The 18,817-nt window shown below is 41.3% G+C and overlaps 1 protein-coding gene across 1 annotated transcript in view; it reads right to left on the minus strand.

The window, feature by feature from the left end:
- Positions 1–690: 690 nt before the first annotated feature.
- LOC146045362 (chymotrypsin B-like) overlaps positions 691–18,817 on the minus strand; it is a 36,560-nt gene continuing 18,433 nt past the window's right edge. The window contains exons 5-7 of the mRNA XM_083164130.1: positions 13,255–13,435; positions 12,251–12,384; positions 691–852 (exon numbers count right to left, since the gene is read on the minus strand). Coding sequence (XP_083020256.1) covers positions 691–852; positions 12,251–12,384; positions 13,255–13,435 — 477 coding nt within the window. The remainder of the gene's footprint in view (positions 853–12,250; positions 12,385–13,254; positions 13,436–18,817) is intronic.

Here is an 18,817-nt window from a genome sequence, read left to right on the forward strand (position 1 = left end):
GTGAGCTGGGTGACCTCTGAAAGTGGTCGAGGGCTGTGTACCCAGGCGGATGACACAAGTAGAGGTGGGCGAGGCTGAAAGCTCACCTGAAAATGTAGTCACTTCGCTAAATTTAGAAGCTAATGGGGAAGAGTGTGGCAGAGACAGGATCTCTCCACATGAAAGTAATGTGGAGGATCCAGACCATGTTTTGAAGCAGTGGCAGCAACAAGGTTGTGTAATTAGCAGCACCTGTGTTCTCTTGACTTAAGAACAAATACACTCTTGAAGGTTAAATAGATGATCAAGTAATAGGCTGGGGTGGGGGCTATGGTACGGACAACTGGAACTTCCTGAAGTGCTTATACTATGCTGTGACCTGTATGCTGCAAATGCTGTATCCATCATAACCAAATACATGGTATGCTGTTTACCTGCTATGAAAAATAAAGATGACTTTATCTGATCCAGTGTATGGGCTCGATTCATCACAATTGCTATAGATGAACATTGTGCAGCAGTGACCGTACTTTGATAAAGATTATTAAAGAGAAATTACATCTATTTACATACATAGTCATTTTTTAACATATTCACGTGTAAATGAGCACTAGCAAACTCATTAAAGACAAATAGTTTAATGAATGTAACAATAAACATAAATCCTTAGTTTTGTTTTTCCAATTATGAACTATGTTTCTCTTTATGTCTTTAGTTGGAAGCAATAATCTGGTCTGCCCAGCTCCGGAGCTCTGTGACACGGGCATAGACACCTGGAGAAGATGTAGAACATGTGCTGCTTCCCCATGACACAATGCCCACCAATGTCCAAGCTCCATCTTTCTGGCATACAAGTGGTCCACCAGAATCACCCTAGATTAAAATAAAATACAGATATTGGTTAAATAGAAGTTATATATAAATTGTGCTGTTGAATAGAATACAGTTGAGCAGCCAATATTCCTACTAAGAAAAGCAGCTACACAGTGTCTATGCACAGTTTTCAATTATTACACAGTTCTCAATTATGGAAATTGAATTGTTTCTGCAATTCAAGATATGGAAATGTCAGCAGAGCCGAAATGGGGCTCTATGCTGCCCTGTACGGGCCCGACCCCTAAGCCTGTCCTAAAGTTGCTCCAGGCAGTACAACAAGCTTCTGGAATTCCTGACCAGTTCTTATCTTGAAAACTATGGGTGGGTGTTTAGCAGTGCTACTGGCTGCAGGGTGTTGTTTCAGGCACCCTTAAAGAGTCACGCCAGTGCTGTTTGGCAGGGATGGTGCTGCCTATGGGGCCCTGCCAAGGGCGTAACTACCATAGATGCTGGGGGTGCAGCTGCTATGGGGCCCAGAGCTGAGAGGGGCCCACTTTGCCTGTCAAAGTATCATGTGCTGTATACATTTTTCAGCATTAGGTGATAAATAGGGGCCCTTACAATCTTTTGCTATGGGGCCCACATGTATCTAGTTACGCCACTGGGCCCTGCAACTTGTGTGATGGCACAGCTGAAACACCTATAGTTAAGGTCCTGTGATGTGGCAGCTGCTGCTTCATAAGACCATACACTGTGATTGCCAGAGAATGCAGAGGGATCCAAGACTCTATTATTATAATTAGGCTAACACCATGGCATTATTTCCTGCAAACAACTGAATCATTTAAAGCTTCAAAAATAGCACAACCACAATGTACTGGGGCAAATGGGTTGATAAAACAATGGGGTAAAACAAATGATTGATGATCTAGGTAGATTAGAGGAATGGTCAAGAGCATGGCAACTACAGTTAAATGCCAAAAAAATGCAAAATCATGCACTTGGGTCTCAAAAATCCAAATACTAAATATAGTATAAATACTGTAGCACTATAATGGATGCTACTGAGGAAGAGAGGGATCTAGGTGTCACTATTTCAGGGGACTTAAAGGCAGGTATGCAATGTAACAAAGCAATGAAGAAGGCAAGTCAGATGATTGATTGCATAGGGACAGGTATCAGCAGTAGAAAGAAAGAAGTAATAATGCCACTGTATAGGTCATTGGTACGACCTCATCTAGAGTACTGTGTCCAGTTCTGGAGGCCATATCTCCAGAAGGATATAAATACATTAGAGACTGTACAAAGAAGGGCAACTAAAATGGTGCATGGCCTACAGTATATCACAAAACATACCAGGAAAGACTAAAAGATCTTAATATTTATACTTTTGAGCATTGAAAGGAAAGGGGGGACGTGGTAGAAACTTTCAAATATATCAAGGGTTTGAACAAGGTGCAGGTTGGAGACATTCTTCCCAGGAAGAGGAGCAACAGAACACGAGGACATGCACTGACACTAGAGGGAGGAAGATTCAAGAGAAACTTGAGGAAGAATTACTTCACAGAAAGGGTAGTATAGGGTAGTAGTGGAATAGCCTCAGGTGGTTGAGGCAAATACAATTTAAACATGCTTGGGATAGGCATATTGATATTCTTACAAAGAAATAAGGATCAAATATGGTTTGAAGTAACATGTTTAAAAAAGGGGCAGACTAGATGGGCCAAGTGGTTCTTATCTGGCGTCAAATTCTATGTTTCTATGATAAAGATTCAAGGAAAGGTAGATCCAGGAATAAAGCTGCTACAATGTATGGCCCATCATTCTAAAGAACAGCCATAAAAGTTATTATTCATGACTTTATCATTATATCGTTAATTTTTGGGGGATTTTTTGCATATTTTTGGCGGTATTCAATGTTGGTTGCTGTTTCCAATGGAAATAGCACCCTCTGCCTATTCAATGCTGCCATTTCCAACCGCATTGAAGGCAGTTTAGCCAAAACAGATTTGACTGTAAAATAGGTTGGATCTGTTTTGTCGGAAATGGCCTTTTCTCAAAAATCCACGGTCGTTTTCGTTGACACAACCACTTTGTACCACTTGACAGGTGGAACATTTAATTCATGTTGTCGAGTTTCAGGTGACCTGACCAAAAACAGCCCGGATTCTGACGGTCGGGACGTTCTGACAGTCAGAATCCCACATTGAATTCCCCCCTTTTATCTTCAATACTGTATATGTGATCTGTGGAGGTAAGATTGAAGTTCTATTTCGGGTCACGGAGGCGCGCGAGTAGGAGAGCGTTCTTACCTCCCTGTCCCTGCTGCCTGAGAATGCGTGCTCCCAACCCGTGAGTGATAGCGCCCAGCAGATGAGTGCTTTACTCGGCTGCAGAGTTCAGCTGTGTCCCTGGCGGTGGAGGCGCTCCGAGTGACGTCAGAGGCGGAAGATGTGCCTCCGGCTGTGAGGGCTGAGACGCGTACCGGAGCTGCGTGTGGAACGGTGTGGAGGCTGTGACGAAGCTCCCTTCTTTGGAGCTGTAGGCTGACAGGGGAGGACTACGGCTGTTGGTGGAAGCTGAAAAGGCTGATTTGAAGTGGCTGCTGTTTCCGAGGGAGGCCTGAACGGTGCGGTTTACGTCCTGGGCAGTGGACACTGCTGGGTGAAGTAAGTGAGACCAACCTGATTGGAATCAAGACTGGTGGGATTGCGGTATCACATTGTGGGGTGTCTTCCCCTGTGAAGAGCTGCCCCAGCAGGTGTGAGAGGCCTGGCGGTGTTTAAACTCTAAAAGTGTCTGTTGGAAAATACAGCAGATTAAGAATCCCCAGCAAGTGTCCCTCCATTTCTAGAGACTTTAGGCACCTGGTGTGAGAGGCCCGGTGTGAGGCAATATAATCCCAGGAACGAACAGTCGCAGTCGAAGTCCCCCCCCCTGTCTCCTCTCTGCATGAACTGGTGCTATAGTGTTAAAGCCTGATGCAGGACTTTTCTTTTTCATTCCTTTTGAGGCGAGCCTTTTCCACACCTGCAATATGATACACCAGGTGTGAGAGGCCTGGTGTAAGGCAATATAACCCCGGGGACGAACAGTTGCAGTCGGAGTCTCCCCCCCTGTCTCCCATCTGTATGAATTGGTGCTACGGTGTTAAGGCCTGGTGCAGGACTTTTTTTTTCTTTTCTTTTTTCTTCTTTTTTGAGGCGAGCCCCTTCTACATCTGTGATAAGATACACCAGGTGTGAGAGGCCTGGTGTAAGGTAATATAATCTCAGAGACGAACAGTTCAGTTGGAATCTCCCCTCGCTAAGAGCAGACCAGAGCCTGGGGTAGTTGTGAGCGGTTAAAACGGCCTCTGAAGTGACTCTCTGGAACTACCCTAAATATTTTGCACTGCTCCTGAAGCGGTTTTTTGTTTGCTAGCCTTGATATCCTGGAGAGAGGGTGCGAGGCACCTACACCTATATTTGTGAATATGGGTAAAACTGGCCAAAATACGGCTGCAACGAGATTGGAAAAATATGCCCGCACTCAGACTCAGGCCGGGAGTAGCTCCCACTCCAATACACCTGTAACAACACCTGTTAAGGGAAGCAGTCCTCAACAAACAGCTGAAGTTACCTTGCAGCAGGTGTTGGACGCTGTGAACAATTGTGAATCACGGCTAATGGAGCAGCTGGGGAAAGTGCAGTCTGATATATCTCTGCTGAGGAATGATGCACAAAAACTCAGAGAAAGAACGACAGAAGTTGAGAACCGAGTGTCACAGTTCGAAGACACGGTTTCTCCCCTACAGTCCCAGGTTAATTCAATATCAAATCAGCTTAAAGATATGCAAAAAAAGCTCTTAGACATGGAGGGGAGACTGCGCCGTAATAATGTGCGCTTCATCGGATTTGATGAGCATGTCGAAGGAAGGGACCCTGAAAAGTTCCTAGAGAATTGGTTAATTCAAACGCTTGGCAGAGAGGCTTTTTCAGGTCAGTTTGCGATTGAGCGAGCCCACCGGATTCCAGGACGACCACCAGTGCCAGGGGCCCCACCACGTACCCTCATCGCAAGAATATTACATTTTAAGGACAGGGACTGTATTCTTCGTTTGGCTCGAGATAACCCTAAAGTATTGTTTAATGGAAAGAAGATCTCCATGTTCCCTGACCTCCCGATAGAGGTTCAGAAGGAGCGTGCAAAATTCTGGGACGTAAAAAAAAGACTGCGGGAACTGGGGTTAAGTTACTCGATGTTATACCCCACAAAATTAAGAGTGGTGGCAGATGGTAACACCAAGTTCTTTTTCTCCCCAGAAGAGGCAGCCAGATGGCTGGACGAGTCTCGCCCGGGGGGGAAACAAGTATTAGCAAAATAATGCTCTGTGTTTTTTCTGCCTGATTGATTGTGTATATTAATTGGGTAGGTTGGAGCTTAAATTTTGTTTGTAAGATAAGTTGAGGGTTGGGCGGCAGGGACGGGGAGGGGTTTGCTTTTCTTTGTGACCATTAATTAATTGTCCCATCGGGGTTGGAGTATGGAAGGCCCATTGAGTAAGGCCTGGATGTGGATCGATATTTCTTTGTTTTGTTATGTTGGGGGTCTAGGTATGTCTACAGGGGTAGGCCATACAGGGTGGGGGGGGGGGTGCTTGTGTATATGTGGTTGTTAGTCTATTTGTGTCACTTATTCCCAAATTCTACTCTTTTTAATCAGGAAGTACTGGTTGGTTTTGATCCTCTGGTAAATACAGGAAGGTACCCGACCTATATAGTTCCCCTACTATTACAACTGTGAAAGTCTTGACTTGGAATGTTAGGGGGATGAATTGTAAAATTAAGAGGGCTATGGTATTGAGACAATGCAAGTTTTATGATGCTGACATTATTTGCTTGCAGGAAACCCATTTGTGTGGCAATAGGGTACTTTCCCTCAAGCATCCATGGATAGGTACGGCATATCATGCCTCCTTCTCATCAGACTCTAGGGGTGTTTCGTTGCTCTTTAAAAAATCTTTGTTACTGGATCCGGGAACAGTGAAAATAGATCCTGGGGGGCGCTATATATTTTTGGATTGCCGTATCAATAGTGTGGCTTTTTGTGTCCTGGCGGTGTATGTTCCTCCTCCTTTCTCCTATGATGTCATCAAAGAGGCAATGAAATTTTTGGCTGGGATACTTGACTGCAGAGTAATCTGCTTGGGTGACTTTAATAGGATTTTGGACCCGAGTAAGGACAGATGGAGGAGGGGGAGTATATGCGGTAGCAGGAAGTCTAGAAGCTTTGCTAACTTTATTAAATCAATAGGCTGGGTTGATCCTTGGAGGTTAAGATACCCTGATCGCCAGCAATTTTCGTGTTTTTCATCCTCCCACAATGTTTTTTCCCGTATCGACATGATATTCGTTTCTGAGAATATGCTTGATAAAGTTAAATCAATAGATTATAAAGCACGAGGTATCTCCGACCACTCACCATTAGTAATGGAGGTAGAATTGGTACAAGACTCTGGATGTAGGCACTGGAGGTTACAGCCTTTTTGGCTCAAATTATTAGAAGATCAGAGGGGGTTGGAGAACCAGATGGTTGAATTTTTTCAGTTGAATCAGGGGGTTGCTTCTGAATTGTTGGTATGGGATGCATTTAAGGCTTTTTTACGGGGGTTGTTGATTAAGAATATTTCCTTACTTAAAAAAAAACATTGTGTGAGGGTAGAATGTTTGGAAAAGAAGGTGTGTGATCTGGAGGTGAATTACCTTAAGAGTAAATTAGATTCAGATAGGGAGGCGTGGCAACATGCCCAACAAGAAAGGGCATTATACCTGCAAGATGTCACCTGCAGTAGGTTAGTAACGGGGGCACATAGATGGTACTCCAATGCGGATAAGGCTGGAAAATGGTTAGCATGTATGATAAAACAAGATCGTCCTTCTACAATAATCACAAAAATTGTGCTAGAGTCAAGGGAGGAGGTATGGGACACCCCAAAGATTGCGCAGGCGTTTGCAGATTATTTCTGTAAAACGTATAAGTCACAGTTAAGCAAGGGGTGGGAGGAACTGGGCAAGTATTTAGAACGGGTGGAGGTCCCCAGAATCCCGACAGATATGAGAGATCTGTTGGAGGCTCCAATTACCTTGGGGGAGGTAGAAGAAGCGATTAAATCATTAGCGGGTAATAAAGCCCCTGGGTTAGATGGGTTTCCGGGGGAAATATATCAGAGATTTGATTAGATACTTGGTCCTCAGCTTCTGAATCTATTTCAGGCAATGGAGATAGAAGAGGATATCCCCCCCCTCGATGTCTGAAGCTTCAATTGTTTTGATACTTAAGAGTGGTAAGGACCCTTTTCAGATGGAATCTTACAGACCAATCTCGTTAATTGGTGCTGATGCTAAGATACTGGCCAAAGTTTTGGTGAATCGTATGAATAAAATTATCAATTACATTATCAATCCAGATCAAACTGGTTTTATGGCCGGTAAGTCAACATCGATTAATCTGAGGAGGGTCCTTTCATATATCCAGATTGTAGAATCGCGAAACATCAATGCGGCAGTGGCTTCATTCGATGCCATAAAAGCATTCGACTCTATAGAGTGGGACTATTTATGGGTAACTCTTAGGAGATTTGGCTTTGGGGAGAGGTTTGTTAAATGGGTCTCTCTACTCTATAAAAACCCTAGGGCTAGAATTACAGTAAATGGGTATACAACCCCCCCTTCCCTCTCTCGAGGGGTACCCGACAGGGGTGTCCCCTTTCCCCGCTACTCTTTGCGGTAGCAGTGGAACCACTAGCATGCTTATTGAGGAAAAGTATGGAAAGTATGGCATCTGGCTTTCCTCCATGCTTTAATTTAGTATCGTTGTATGCGGACGATCTTTTAGTCGGAGTACCCAATCCTGAAGCTGCTATTCCCTCTATTTTGGACCAGCTTGGGGAATTTGGTAATTACTCCGGTTTAAAAATTAACTGGGGGAAATCATATTTGATGCCCCTGGGGAAGGGGGAAGGGGATGTTAGGTTGTCAGTAGACTTCCCCGTACAACAAGCTGCGAAATTTAGATACTGTACCTGGGGGTTTATATCTCTAATCGCCCTGCAGATTATATTGTGGATAATCTTATTCCTTTGATTAGGGATATTAAATTACCGCTTACCCAGATTGGAAGAGTGAACTTAATAAAGATGGCCGCTGTACCTAGGTTAATATATGTTCTTCAACATTCACCGGTCTATAGTAAAGATCTTTATTTTAACAAAATTAATAGTATTTTCTCTTCCTTTATATGGCGGTACAAGCAACCTAGGATTAAACTGGAAACCCTATACAGGTCGAGTATCCCGTATCCGAATATCCGTTATCCGAATTATTCCGAAATACGGACATTCCAGAAAGTGAAAAAAAAATTTTTTTTTGCTAAAAACTCACTGGGGACATATGTAACAGCATCACTGGGGACATGATATGTAACTGGCACTATATATGTGCAAGACAATGATTGCTTGGCATTCAAATTCAGTGCTGAGATAGTACAAACATTTTGTTTCACGTTTTGAAACCTTGTTTTTTGAACAATTAAAATATGTTTGTGTGTATTTTATGTGGTAATAAAATATATTTGTGTGTATATTATGTGTTTATACAGCATAAATGCAAGATACTTCAAAATACATCATTGAAATATTAAAATATTCCGAAATACGGAATAATCCGTTATCCAAAATTCTCCTGGTCCCGAGCATTTTGGATACGGGATACTCAACCTGTATAGGGATAGGAACAATGGGGGGTTAGCAGTCCCCAATATTAAGGCTTATTATGTTGCCGCGCAATTGGTTCACTTAAGTACTTGGTTGAGGGATGGTGAGATTACCAAGGAAGCATTGGAGTTGGTACATTGTACAGAAGAAAATGTGACACCGAACCAGTGGCTGATGTTAAAAGAGTTACGAAGTAATGTGCCCCCGATCTTAGTACAGGCAGCACGGAATTGGAAATGGGTTTGTAAGATCTGCAGCTATGATGGTTATGACGCGGATACCCCGTTATTCTCCCTTCCGATGCTAAAAGATATAAAAGAGCTAGTTGGTAGCGCAATTTGGGGCAGGGTTGGCATTGAAACATTGGGTCAATTGTACCGTAATGGTCAGTTAAAACCCTTCCCAGAGCTACAATATGAATATAATTTACCGGGAAATATGTTGTTTAGATATTTCCAGATAAAGAGTGCACTTACACAAATTGGAGATGTAGGGGTGATTAATATTATAGAGAATCCCTGTAAAGGATTTATTAAGAAACTGAATGGGGGGAAGCGCCTATCAAAGCTATATAAGTTCTTATCGTCCTTGAGTCAAAGTAACGATCTACAGGGCTTAAGAGATAAATGGGCTGTGGACGTCCCAGGTGTGGAGGAGTTAGAATGGAGACAGATATTGGCTGCCCCAAGTAAAGCCACTATGGGAATGAGAATTCAACAGGTGCAATTTAACATTCTACACCGCATTTATATTACCCCGGTTAAATTAAAAAAAAAATGGATCGTGCCCAATCAGATAGATGCCCTAAGTGTGGGTTGATGGAGGGATCTTTTTGGCACCTTATATGGGATTGTGAGGTTTTACAAAAGTTTTGGGATGAGGTTAAAAGAATACTGGGAGAAATTGGAATTAACCAGAGGTTCTTATCAGCGCAAAACCTGATTTTTGGGGTATGGGAAGTAGGCCATGGGGCGTTTGCGGAGAAGCAATTAGTTGCCAATATAGCAGCGGTGGCAAAAGTTATTATTGGCAGATATTGGTTAGCATCCCGGGAACCGAGTGTGCAAGAATGGCTGAATCTGGTTAATGATATATGTAATCATGAGAGGTATAACTTTGCTATTAGAGGCGCTATCCCCAAATACATGAAGATATGGGGACTGTGGATCCGGTCTAGTGTCTATAAAATGTCACAACAATTAAGATAAATAGCGGTGTAGTGTTTGCTTGGGTAAGTAGCTGGGTGAGGAGGAAAGGGGGAGGGGAGGAGGGGAGAAGAGAGAGGAAATTTTTTTTTTTTTCTTCATTCGTGGTCATATATATTATGTGAGATCTGGGCAATAATGCCTATATCAAATGAGAATGTTTTGTGAGATTTGGGCAACAAGCCATAAATTAAATGAGAATGTTTTTGTAGGTAATATGCGCACATATATTTAGAAATACACTGGCACATGATTTCTGTTTGTGAATGGGGGTAGAGCCGTTGGTAGAAGAGAACCCCCTCTATGGTGTGGAATTGCGTTTTTTTTAATTTATTTATTTATTTATTTATTTATTTTTTTGTTTGTTCTCTTCACTCGTGGTCATATATATTATGTGAGATCTGGGCAATAATGCCTATATCAAATGAGAATGTTTTGTGAGATTTGGGCAACAAGCCGTATATCAAATGAGAATGTTTTTGTAAGTAATATGCGCACATATATTTAGAAATACTGTACACTGGCATATGATTTCTGTTTGTGAATGGGGGCAGAGCCGTTGGTAGGAGAGAACCCCCTCTATGGTGTGGAATTGTGGTTAAGGTGGTCTTTTCCTTTTTTTTTTTTTTTTTTTTTTATTTGTTGTGTCTCTTTAGCATAGAGAACATAAGTAGTAATTTAAGCACTAATACAACACTTGAACACAATTCACGATTAGGGAGGAAAGAAAATAGATGGACAAAGGTATTAAATCCTCATAGCCTTGATGTGTTTTTTTTTTTTTTGTTGTTTTTTTTTTTTTTTTTTTTCTCCCTCTTCTTTTTTCTCTCTCTCCCTCTCCTTTTGTTTTGTTGAGTCTCTTTATTATGTTTTAGGTATGAAATATACTAGTCTAATTGTATTTGCCCGATAATAGGGGATATATAGGCCCCCAGAAAGTAATGCCTAAAGTTATGATAACCCCAGAGTGAGGCAATAATGGACAGGGTGTTGGTTTAAAAATATAAAGATCCAATCAGTTGGAACTTAGGCCGGAGTAGGTGACTGTCTAATTGTTTGTGTATGTATTGTATGTATTAACATATTATGTGTAATCATGTACTAGTACAAGATTTTGTGATTTTTTTATGTACTTGTCTTAGTGTTAAATGTGGTATTGTTCTTTTTAAAATGCATAAATAAAACTGAATTAAAAAAAAAAGATTGAAGTTCTATTTCAGAGGGAATGTTGCTATAGGCAACCAATAAGATAATATCTAATATCTTTTAGAAGGTGCTAAATAAATTGCTTGCCCATAGCAACATCTCATGTGAAACAGAATTCTCATCTTAGTAAATTTCCCTCTCACTGTCTATAATTGTAAAGCGCAATGACATTTGTTGCACCATATAAGAAACTGTAAATATATCAATAAATGGTACTTGTTTCCTAGCACGGCGCCAGCGATTTTAATTGTATCCATCGGGACCAACCCGATCAACGCAATTTTTACATTTGAACCAATGTAAAATGGTCCCTGAGACCCGATTTTGCCCTCCAGACCTAAATTTTAAATGCCCTCCAGACCCCAATTTTCATTGTATCCCCACCATGATGGGTCAAATGCCCCCCCATTGTTAACGCCACCCCACGATGAACGCCATCCCGAAGTGTGGCGAGCGGCGGCGGTACGCGTCCTCCGACCTTTTCATACCCCCACTATCCATGTCGGTGTCTAGTTGATTTTATATAGATTGGCGAGCACAGCGAGCCCCGCGAGGGGACGCGCATGACTTCACTGGTATTACGCGTCCGCTCGCCACGCTTTGGGCTTGGTGGCTCACTGCGCTCGCCACACTATATAAAATCAACTCCACGCCGAAGTGGATAGTGGTTGTATGAAAAGGTCGGAGGACGCGTAACACCGCTTCGGGTTGGCGTTCATCGTGGGGTGGCATTAACAATGGGGGGCCATTTCACATACAAATTACCCATCAGGGTGGGTATACAATCAAAAATCGGGTCTAGTGGGCCATTTAACATTGTTCCCTATGTAAAATCGGGTCCATCGCATCGGTCGCATTGTATGCCGTTATAATGGCATACAATGGATCCAATTTTACATAGGAATTTAACATTGAATACAATGCATTCAATGTTAAATCGCGTCGGTCGCGTCGGTCGCATCGCATGCCATTATAATGGCATGCGATGGACCCGATTTTCTAATTGTCGGGGAAAAGGCTAAAAATAGCCAAAAATCGTGTCGGTCGCGTCCATCGCATACCTTAACTTAAGGTATGCGATGACCCACGATGGGCGCCGTGCTAGGAAACAAGTACTCAATAAATAAATCAGCAAATTTTGTACACTGTACACCACTTTTATATGTTAAATGTTCATTTTAGTTATTATTTTTATACCTTTTTTCTTTCTATTTTTACTTCACAAAAACCACAATAGAAAAATGTTGAATTTAAATAGCAATGAACTGTTTGTTTTTAAGTAAGAACAAACCATGCAAGAGGATGATCCTTTAGCTCCAGCGCAGACCATGACGTCACTGATGTTGTCACCCCAATAGGTCTTGCATTGAGTATTAGACAGCACAGGCAGAGCAGTCTGCTGGAGTTTGCTGGGAGTAAGAAATGCTGTGACACAAACATACACACTATTTATACAATTTATTATGCTTTTAAATCAATTCTAAACATATACAATCAATTTGAACACCTTATGCATGATTGACGTTTGAAAATCATTTATAAAAATGATTTAAAATGGATATACTGGTTGGCACGGATTCTACAATTTGTGGATTTGGACTATTTTATTCAAATAAATAATATTCTGTATAAAATGTATTCTGGATAATGTAGCATTAGGAGATTTTCAACAGAATAGACAAGACAGTTCAGTATGTATTTTCAATGGGAAATGTGGTCTGAAGTAGTGCTTTTCCCTGTGATTAATAGCAGGTGTGCCGAATTATGTTTTTGCTGGAGGGTGCTCAAGGAGGTGTGGCCTCATGAAGAGGGGCATGTAATTTGGGGAGGGGGCGTGGCCCTGCAATATGCTGACCTGAACGGTCCTGAATCACAAATTACACACAATAAGCAATAGCTTGTACTGCACACTGTATATACAATACATAATAGTGACTAATACTGCCCACTGTAAGCACACATACTACACAAAAAGGGCAGTGTGTGTACAAAAAGAACACACATTAGGCAGCACACTCCTCCTGGCATATTGCCTCGCATATCACAGGCAGCAGGTTCGGCAGTACAGGTGCAGCGGCTGTATATCAGCCAGTAAATGTGGCCTGGAAGGGGGACTTGGGAGGTTATGGGCCCAAGGGTGCTCATAATTTTTTGTGGGTGCTTGGGCCCCTGAGCACCCACAGAATTGGCACCTATGATTAATAGTCCCCTTAATGAATAAGGAACATTGGATCCTGTGAACAGCAGTGTTAGCACAACCTGATGACCAACATCCAGTAAATCACTGGTTCTTACCATTGTATCTGGTCAGTCCCCATCCACTGGTAACACAGATACGACCATCATCGTATACCTCACCAGGATTTGCCAGGCACACTGGTGATACAGTTCTACCAAGAACAGCAGGAGTGGCCAGTTTAATCAGGGAAATGTCATTATTAATGGTATTGGTGTCCCAGTTGGGGTGAGTAAAGACCTTAAACAGAAGAAGAAGATAAAACTGAAGAAATCATTTCAATGTTTGCATGTATCTTTCGACTGTACTTGTGTTACAAAAAATACTGCAAAATAGAGTAAACTTTACTAAAAAAATAATGAAATGCAACAAGCACAAAATGGATGCATCGATGTATAAATTCCTCTTTGGTGATGTCGTTTTGTGTTGGTAATAAATGTATTTGTTTAAATCATGTACATTTTCAAGACAAATCTTGGGATTTGTGTCAGTACAGTATGCTTCCAAGCTGAGCATACCAACTTTGAGCAACTATAGGAGATTTGTATCTATTACAGCCATAAGATGCTGTTAGTACGGCATAGGTGTGAAGAAAAAATTGTGGCCAATTCAAAAGTAAATTCCTGAGATCCGTCTGATTTTTATGGTTTACTTGCAATAAGTGTAATGGTGCTAATGTGTGCTTATATTGAGGATGAATACTTTCGAAAAGTGGATGTTGAAGACAGTGAAGACACATAGATGAGGCCCTATTTAAATACAGACAAACAATTTACTTCCAAACACTCAGTAGCAGAAACTGCTACTGCTATCAATCGCATGTTGGGGGCCACTCAGCATAAGGAAAGTCCACCTAGCATGTTAAGAGCATTCAGCAATTCAATCACAATCTAATTGGAACCACTGAAATCTTATTGGAATCACTGAAATCATAGTGAACACAGCGATTAGGGTCGATCCATACAAGCACAGCCTGGCTACAAAGACAGGTGCACCACCGCCATCTTTTGCATCACAGTGGCTACGTGTGACAGGCAGCCGCTACAAAAATGGCCCAGACATGCTTGCAATGTCCAGACTACTCACCTTAAACACTGCAATGCTGCCTCAAACACCCGCCACCACCCACTGTCAATCAAATTACAAAAAAAAATCCTCTTGCTGCCTGCCTCTTTGCAATAAAGTTAAGTCTGACTTCAATGGCAGTAGGCAGTTGTACAAGTGCTTCAGTCAGTGGAGCGGATGGTGGTGTTTGCCAACAGCTGAGTTTGGTGAAGTAACTGCATTTGAGCATCTAGGTTTTTTGACAGTGCTTAAATGTTAGCTCAATTTGTGGATCATAAAAATGAAAATAAAAATAAAAGGAAGAGAGCGCTAATAGTTTTTCAGAGAAATATGGATCCCACAATATAGGCTAAATGCATCGAGGTTTAAAATGTTTCATTAGTATTATCTGTAGAAAAGAATATATATGCTTTCCTTTAGCTAATGGTATAATGCTACTTAGAACTGCATGTGTTAGAACAAGTGTGCCTTTGAAAAAAGCTTACATAGGGGTCAGAAACACATCGATTGATGAATGGAGTCTCCTCTTCCACATGTAGACCTTACTTGACCACCAGCGGCTCCCATTCCAACAAACTAACCTCTTTTTACGAGGTAAGGATCAAGTGAATGCATAATTATTTTTCTATATTAATTTTTGACAAAGTGATTGATCTATTGTTTATTGACTATTAGACATTGACTGTGGATTTTAATGAAAATAACCCAGTGCATTTCATATTTCATGTTTTTTGGGTCTTAACCTTTTGTTTTATTCTCATAAGTTTATAATGTGTTACATGATTACCAAATAGAGTATTGTCATTAACATTTAACTAAAAGGAAGGTGCATAGCTGCTAGGAGAGTTCTGTGTATACTGTAAAAGTGTGAATAGACAGCTGTGCCTGAATTGTAAACTGATCCTTGTGGAAGATAAAGTTTGTACGCTGAAGTGCATCATGTATATGGTCTCTGTATAGAACATACAGTCAGAGAATAGGGCTTTTTGTGACAAAGTGAACTTTTGTGCACAGTTATTGTCAGTATCCCTAGTTGAAGGGAAGAGTCTGTTATTATATTGTAATCTCGTTAAATGTAATGTTTGTTGGTATACTCAGTGTTATGAAATATTGGTCCTATTTCTTACTTTGGTAAAAAAAAAATGGTCTAGATAGCTGGATAAGGGAATTGTGCATGTAAGGTGAAGTTATAATGGGGCAAGGCCAGTCCACAAAGGGGGAGACCCCCCCTGAATACTCTGGCTGAAAAAATGAGTAGTAAGCATGGTATGATTGCAGTAAAGTATATGAGTAAATGGAATAATAAAAAAAAAGCACTCACTAACCTTTCCCCTTATAGGAACTTTGGACAGAAACATTTTAAATAACCTACAGATGTAGCGCCTCTCAGCCAGCTAAGGGAATAGCCAGATTCCCTGAGCGGGCGCAGGCTGGCAGAGGCACTCCGTCTGACGGGGACACGCGAGAGTCTCACATGCACGCGTGTCCCCATCAGCACAGCAGCGGGGAGTGATGTCCCTGCTTATCTTCATTTCAGGGAGACAGGTAGCGAGTGGAGTGAGCCAGTGGCGGTTGTGGGGAGGTGCAAGGGACTGGCGGCGGCAGGCTATGATGAATCAGGGTGTACAAGTGTCTCGTGTGCGTGCCCTCTTCCATCGGCTATTGGCGGCTGGTGGATGCTTTTCCAGTTGTGCAATCTTTTTCTGGGATTTTTCATTCTGAATCAGATACTGGGCTGGCTGATATGTTTGTAGCATCTTCAGTGTCACCTAAACATATTTCTCAACCTGGACAGACTTGGCGGCGTCCTCAGAAGGTTTAAATTGCCATTGCCACTGCTCCGATTTAAATAGCGTCTTTTCTCTGCACTGCACATGTGCAGTTAATCACGGCTAAGACCAATTTTGAGCAGTCACTTGCGAGTCAAGCCTCACTTTCACCTCCGTTGGCCACGCCGCATCTAACTTTATCAGTTCTTTTGCTGTATATTTGTATGCAATTCTAAATTGCAACATATCAATCAAATTGTTTCCAGTCTTTCACACATTGTATTTCATTTGTTATACAAACTCCATGTTTAGGTTACTCCGTTCTTTTAACTTTTAATATTCCTGAGTTTCCGCAGCGACTTTTATTTAAAATATGCAATCTTTGCACCTTGACTCTTAGAAGGTAATACACTAATAACCACATATTATCACAATTAAATATAAACATTATATACTGTAACTAAAATTATTAAACAAAACAGCAAGCATGTCATTATTCCTTATTATTCTAAATATTTTTTGAAGAATTTCACTTTATCGTATATATATTTATCTAGAATTATTTCCATTCCCTTTAACTTAATTATTATACTTTTAGCGTAAAATATGTTCTCTATGGCCCTTATTCTGGTTGAAGCGGTAACGGCCGCATGCGGCCGTTCCGCCGATGTTTTCGGTCTGCGCATGTGCAGAGGCCACTCTGCGCATGTGCAGCCGAAATCGCCGTACACGTATTTTGTCCGCCGCAAAGGGGGTGGATAGGGGCGTGAGGGGCTACGAAGCCTCATTTGCATATGCATACGCCCCGCGTTTCATGGGCGTTCCCATGCAAACGCGGGGCGTACGCATGCTAATGAGGCTATGACGCGTGGGTACAGGGCGGGCATCTGACATCGCCGGATGTCAGCTGCCCGCCCCCATACAAGATTTCACACGGACAAGTGTCCGTGTGGTCTTGTGTTGCGGGACCTGGTGGAGCGTGCGGCCCTGCATTCGATGTTCGGCGACCATCGAATGCAGGGGCTGCTCCCACCATGGAGGAGGCGTATCCCCGTCCACAATCATGCGGATCGCCACATGGCCGCGTACGGACGGCCGTGGCGATCCGTATGGAAGGCGGGGATTCGTCTGGTGCGGTCGGAGCCGCATATGCGGCTCCGGCCGCACCGATCAGAATAAGGGCCTATATTATCTTAATTTTTTACTTATATTTTTCCTTTGTATATATAAAGAATATTGGAGAGAAGAAACCCAAATAACCCACAGTTAAATAGAACACATTATCACATATACATCATATTTTAGTATACTTAGTTCATATTAAATAGTTGAAACAGCCTACAAAGAGTTAGACTTTGTTCAAAATTTTAAAAATTATTTAACTCAGTCGTATCATTAAGACCACTAGATGTAAGGGAGTTTCAACGGAAGATCCAATATGCTTTTCTGCTGCATAATTTACTATATCGATCACCTCCCCTACATGTTCTATTGTGTTAACAGAAATGTTCTCAACACTTAAATTTGGGCATCTACTGTACCTATATATTTAGAGAGATGGTGGGTTTTAATCACCTTCAATATGTTTATTCTGTGTTCCAAATATCGAACATGAAGTCAACGCATTGTGTGACCAACATATTGTAGGCCGCACCGGGATTGAATAATGTAAATTACATTTGGAGTTTTGCAGTTCAAAAAGCTTTTTATTTTTTAAATATTTCTTTAGTAACAAATAAGTCACTTTCCAATCCACCTGGGTGTCCAATTATTTCTGGGGTAGATTTTCTCACGAGAATCACATGGAGAGTCTGAGATCCCACATCAGGGACACCAAACATTTCCTAAATTTAGTTAAAAATGTAGAATGGAAAGAAAATGATATACACCTGACTTGTGATGTAGAGGCACTCTACTCTAATATCCCACATGACCTAGGGGAAACATTATGGAAAAATATCTGAGAGATGATGAGGGCATTGAAGTCTCCCTACGTGAACTCATTTTACAATCTATTAATTTTATTTTGAAGCACAATTATTTTCTTTTTGATTCCAGATTTTATTTAAAGACTGGCTGTAATGGGCCCCGATTTTCACGAACCTATACATGGGGGCCTTTGAGAAGAAGCATGTGTGGTGTGAGAGGTATGAGGTGAACCTGGTTCTCTAAGGCAAATTCATTGATGACTTTTTTATTGTTTGGGATTGAGATATCACTTCTTTAGAGCACTTTGTATCTAGTTTGAATGATAATTATTTTGCTCTAAAATTCACACACACTTATGATTTTTCCCAAATATGCTTTTTGTGGATGTGGCGCTTACTGCAAAGGGAAATAGACTGGAAACAGCGACCTACATAAAAAAGGTTGATGAAAATCATTATTTAAACGACACCAGTGCACATGCCAAAACATGGAAAGATAATGCACCAAAGGGGCAGATGATTACAGTGCAACACAATTGTTTAAATAAAGAGATATTTCATAAACAGGTTAAGGATATAATGATTTATTTTGCAGAACAAGACTATCCAGATGAATTGGTAATAAAAGCATTTAATAAAGTAGATCGTGTGGAAAGAGAATATCTCCTACTAAATGGAAATAAAAATAAAAGGTATATACAGTGAAGTATATTATATTCACTGCACAATTTAATATCTGTGCCCCAGAAAAAAAAAATTCATAAAAACTCCTCTGTATTAACGAAGGATGACGTTTTGAAAACTATATTAGAGCCAAAAGGAAAAGTCATTTTTAGAAAGTGGAAAAATATAAAATCTAG

Source organism: Crinia signifera, chromosome 11 (genome assembly GCF_055691185.1).
Source record: "Crinia signifera chromosome 11, ASM5569118v1, whole genome shotgun sequence".
Lineage (NCBI taxonomy): Eukaryota > Metazoa > Chordata > Amphibia > Anura > Myobatrachidae > Crinia > Crinia signifera.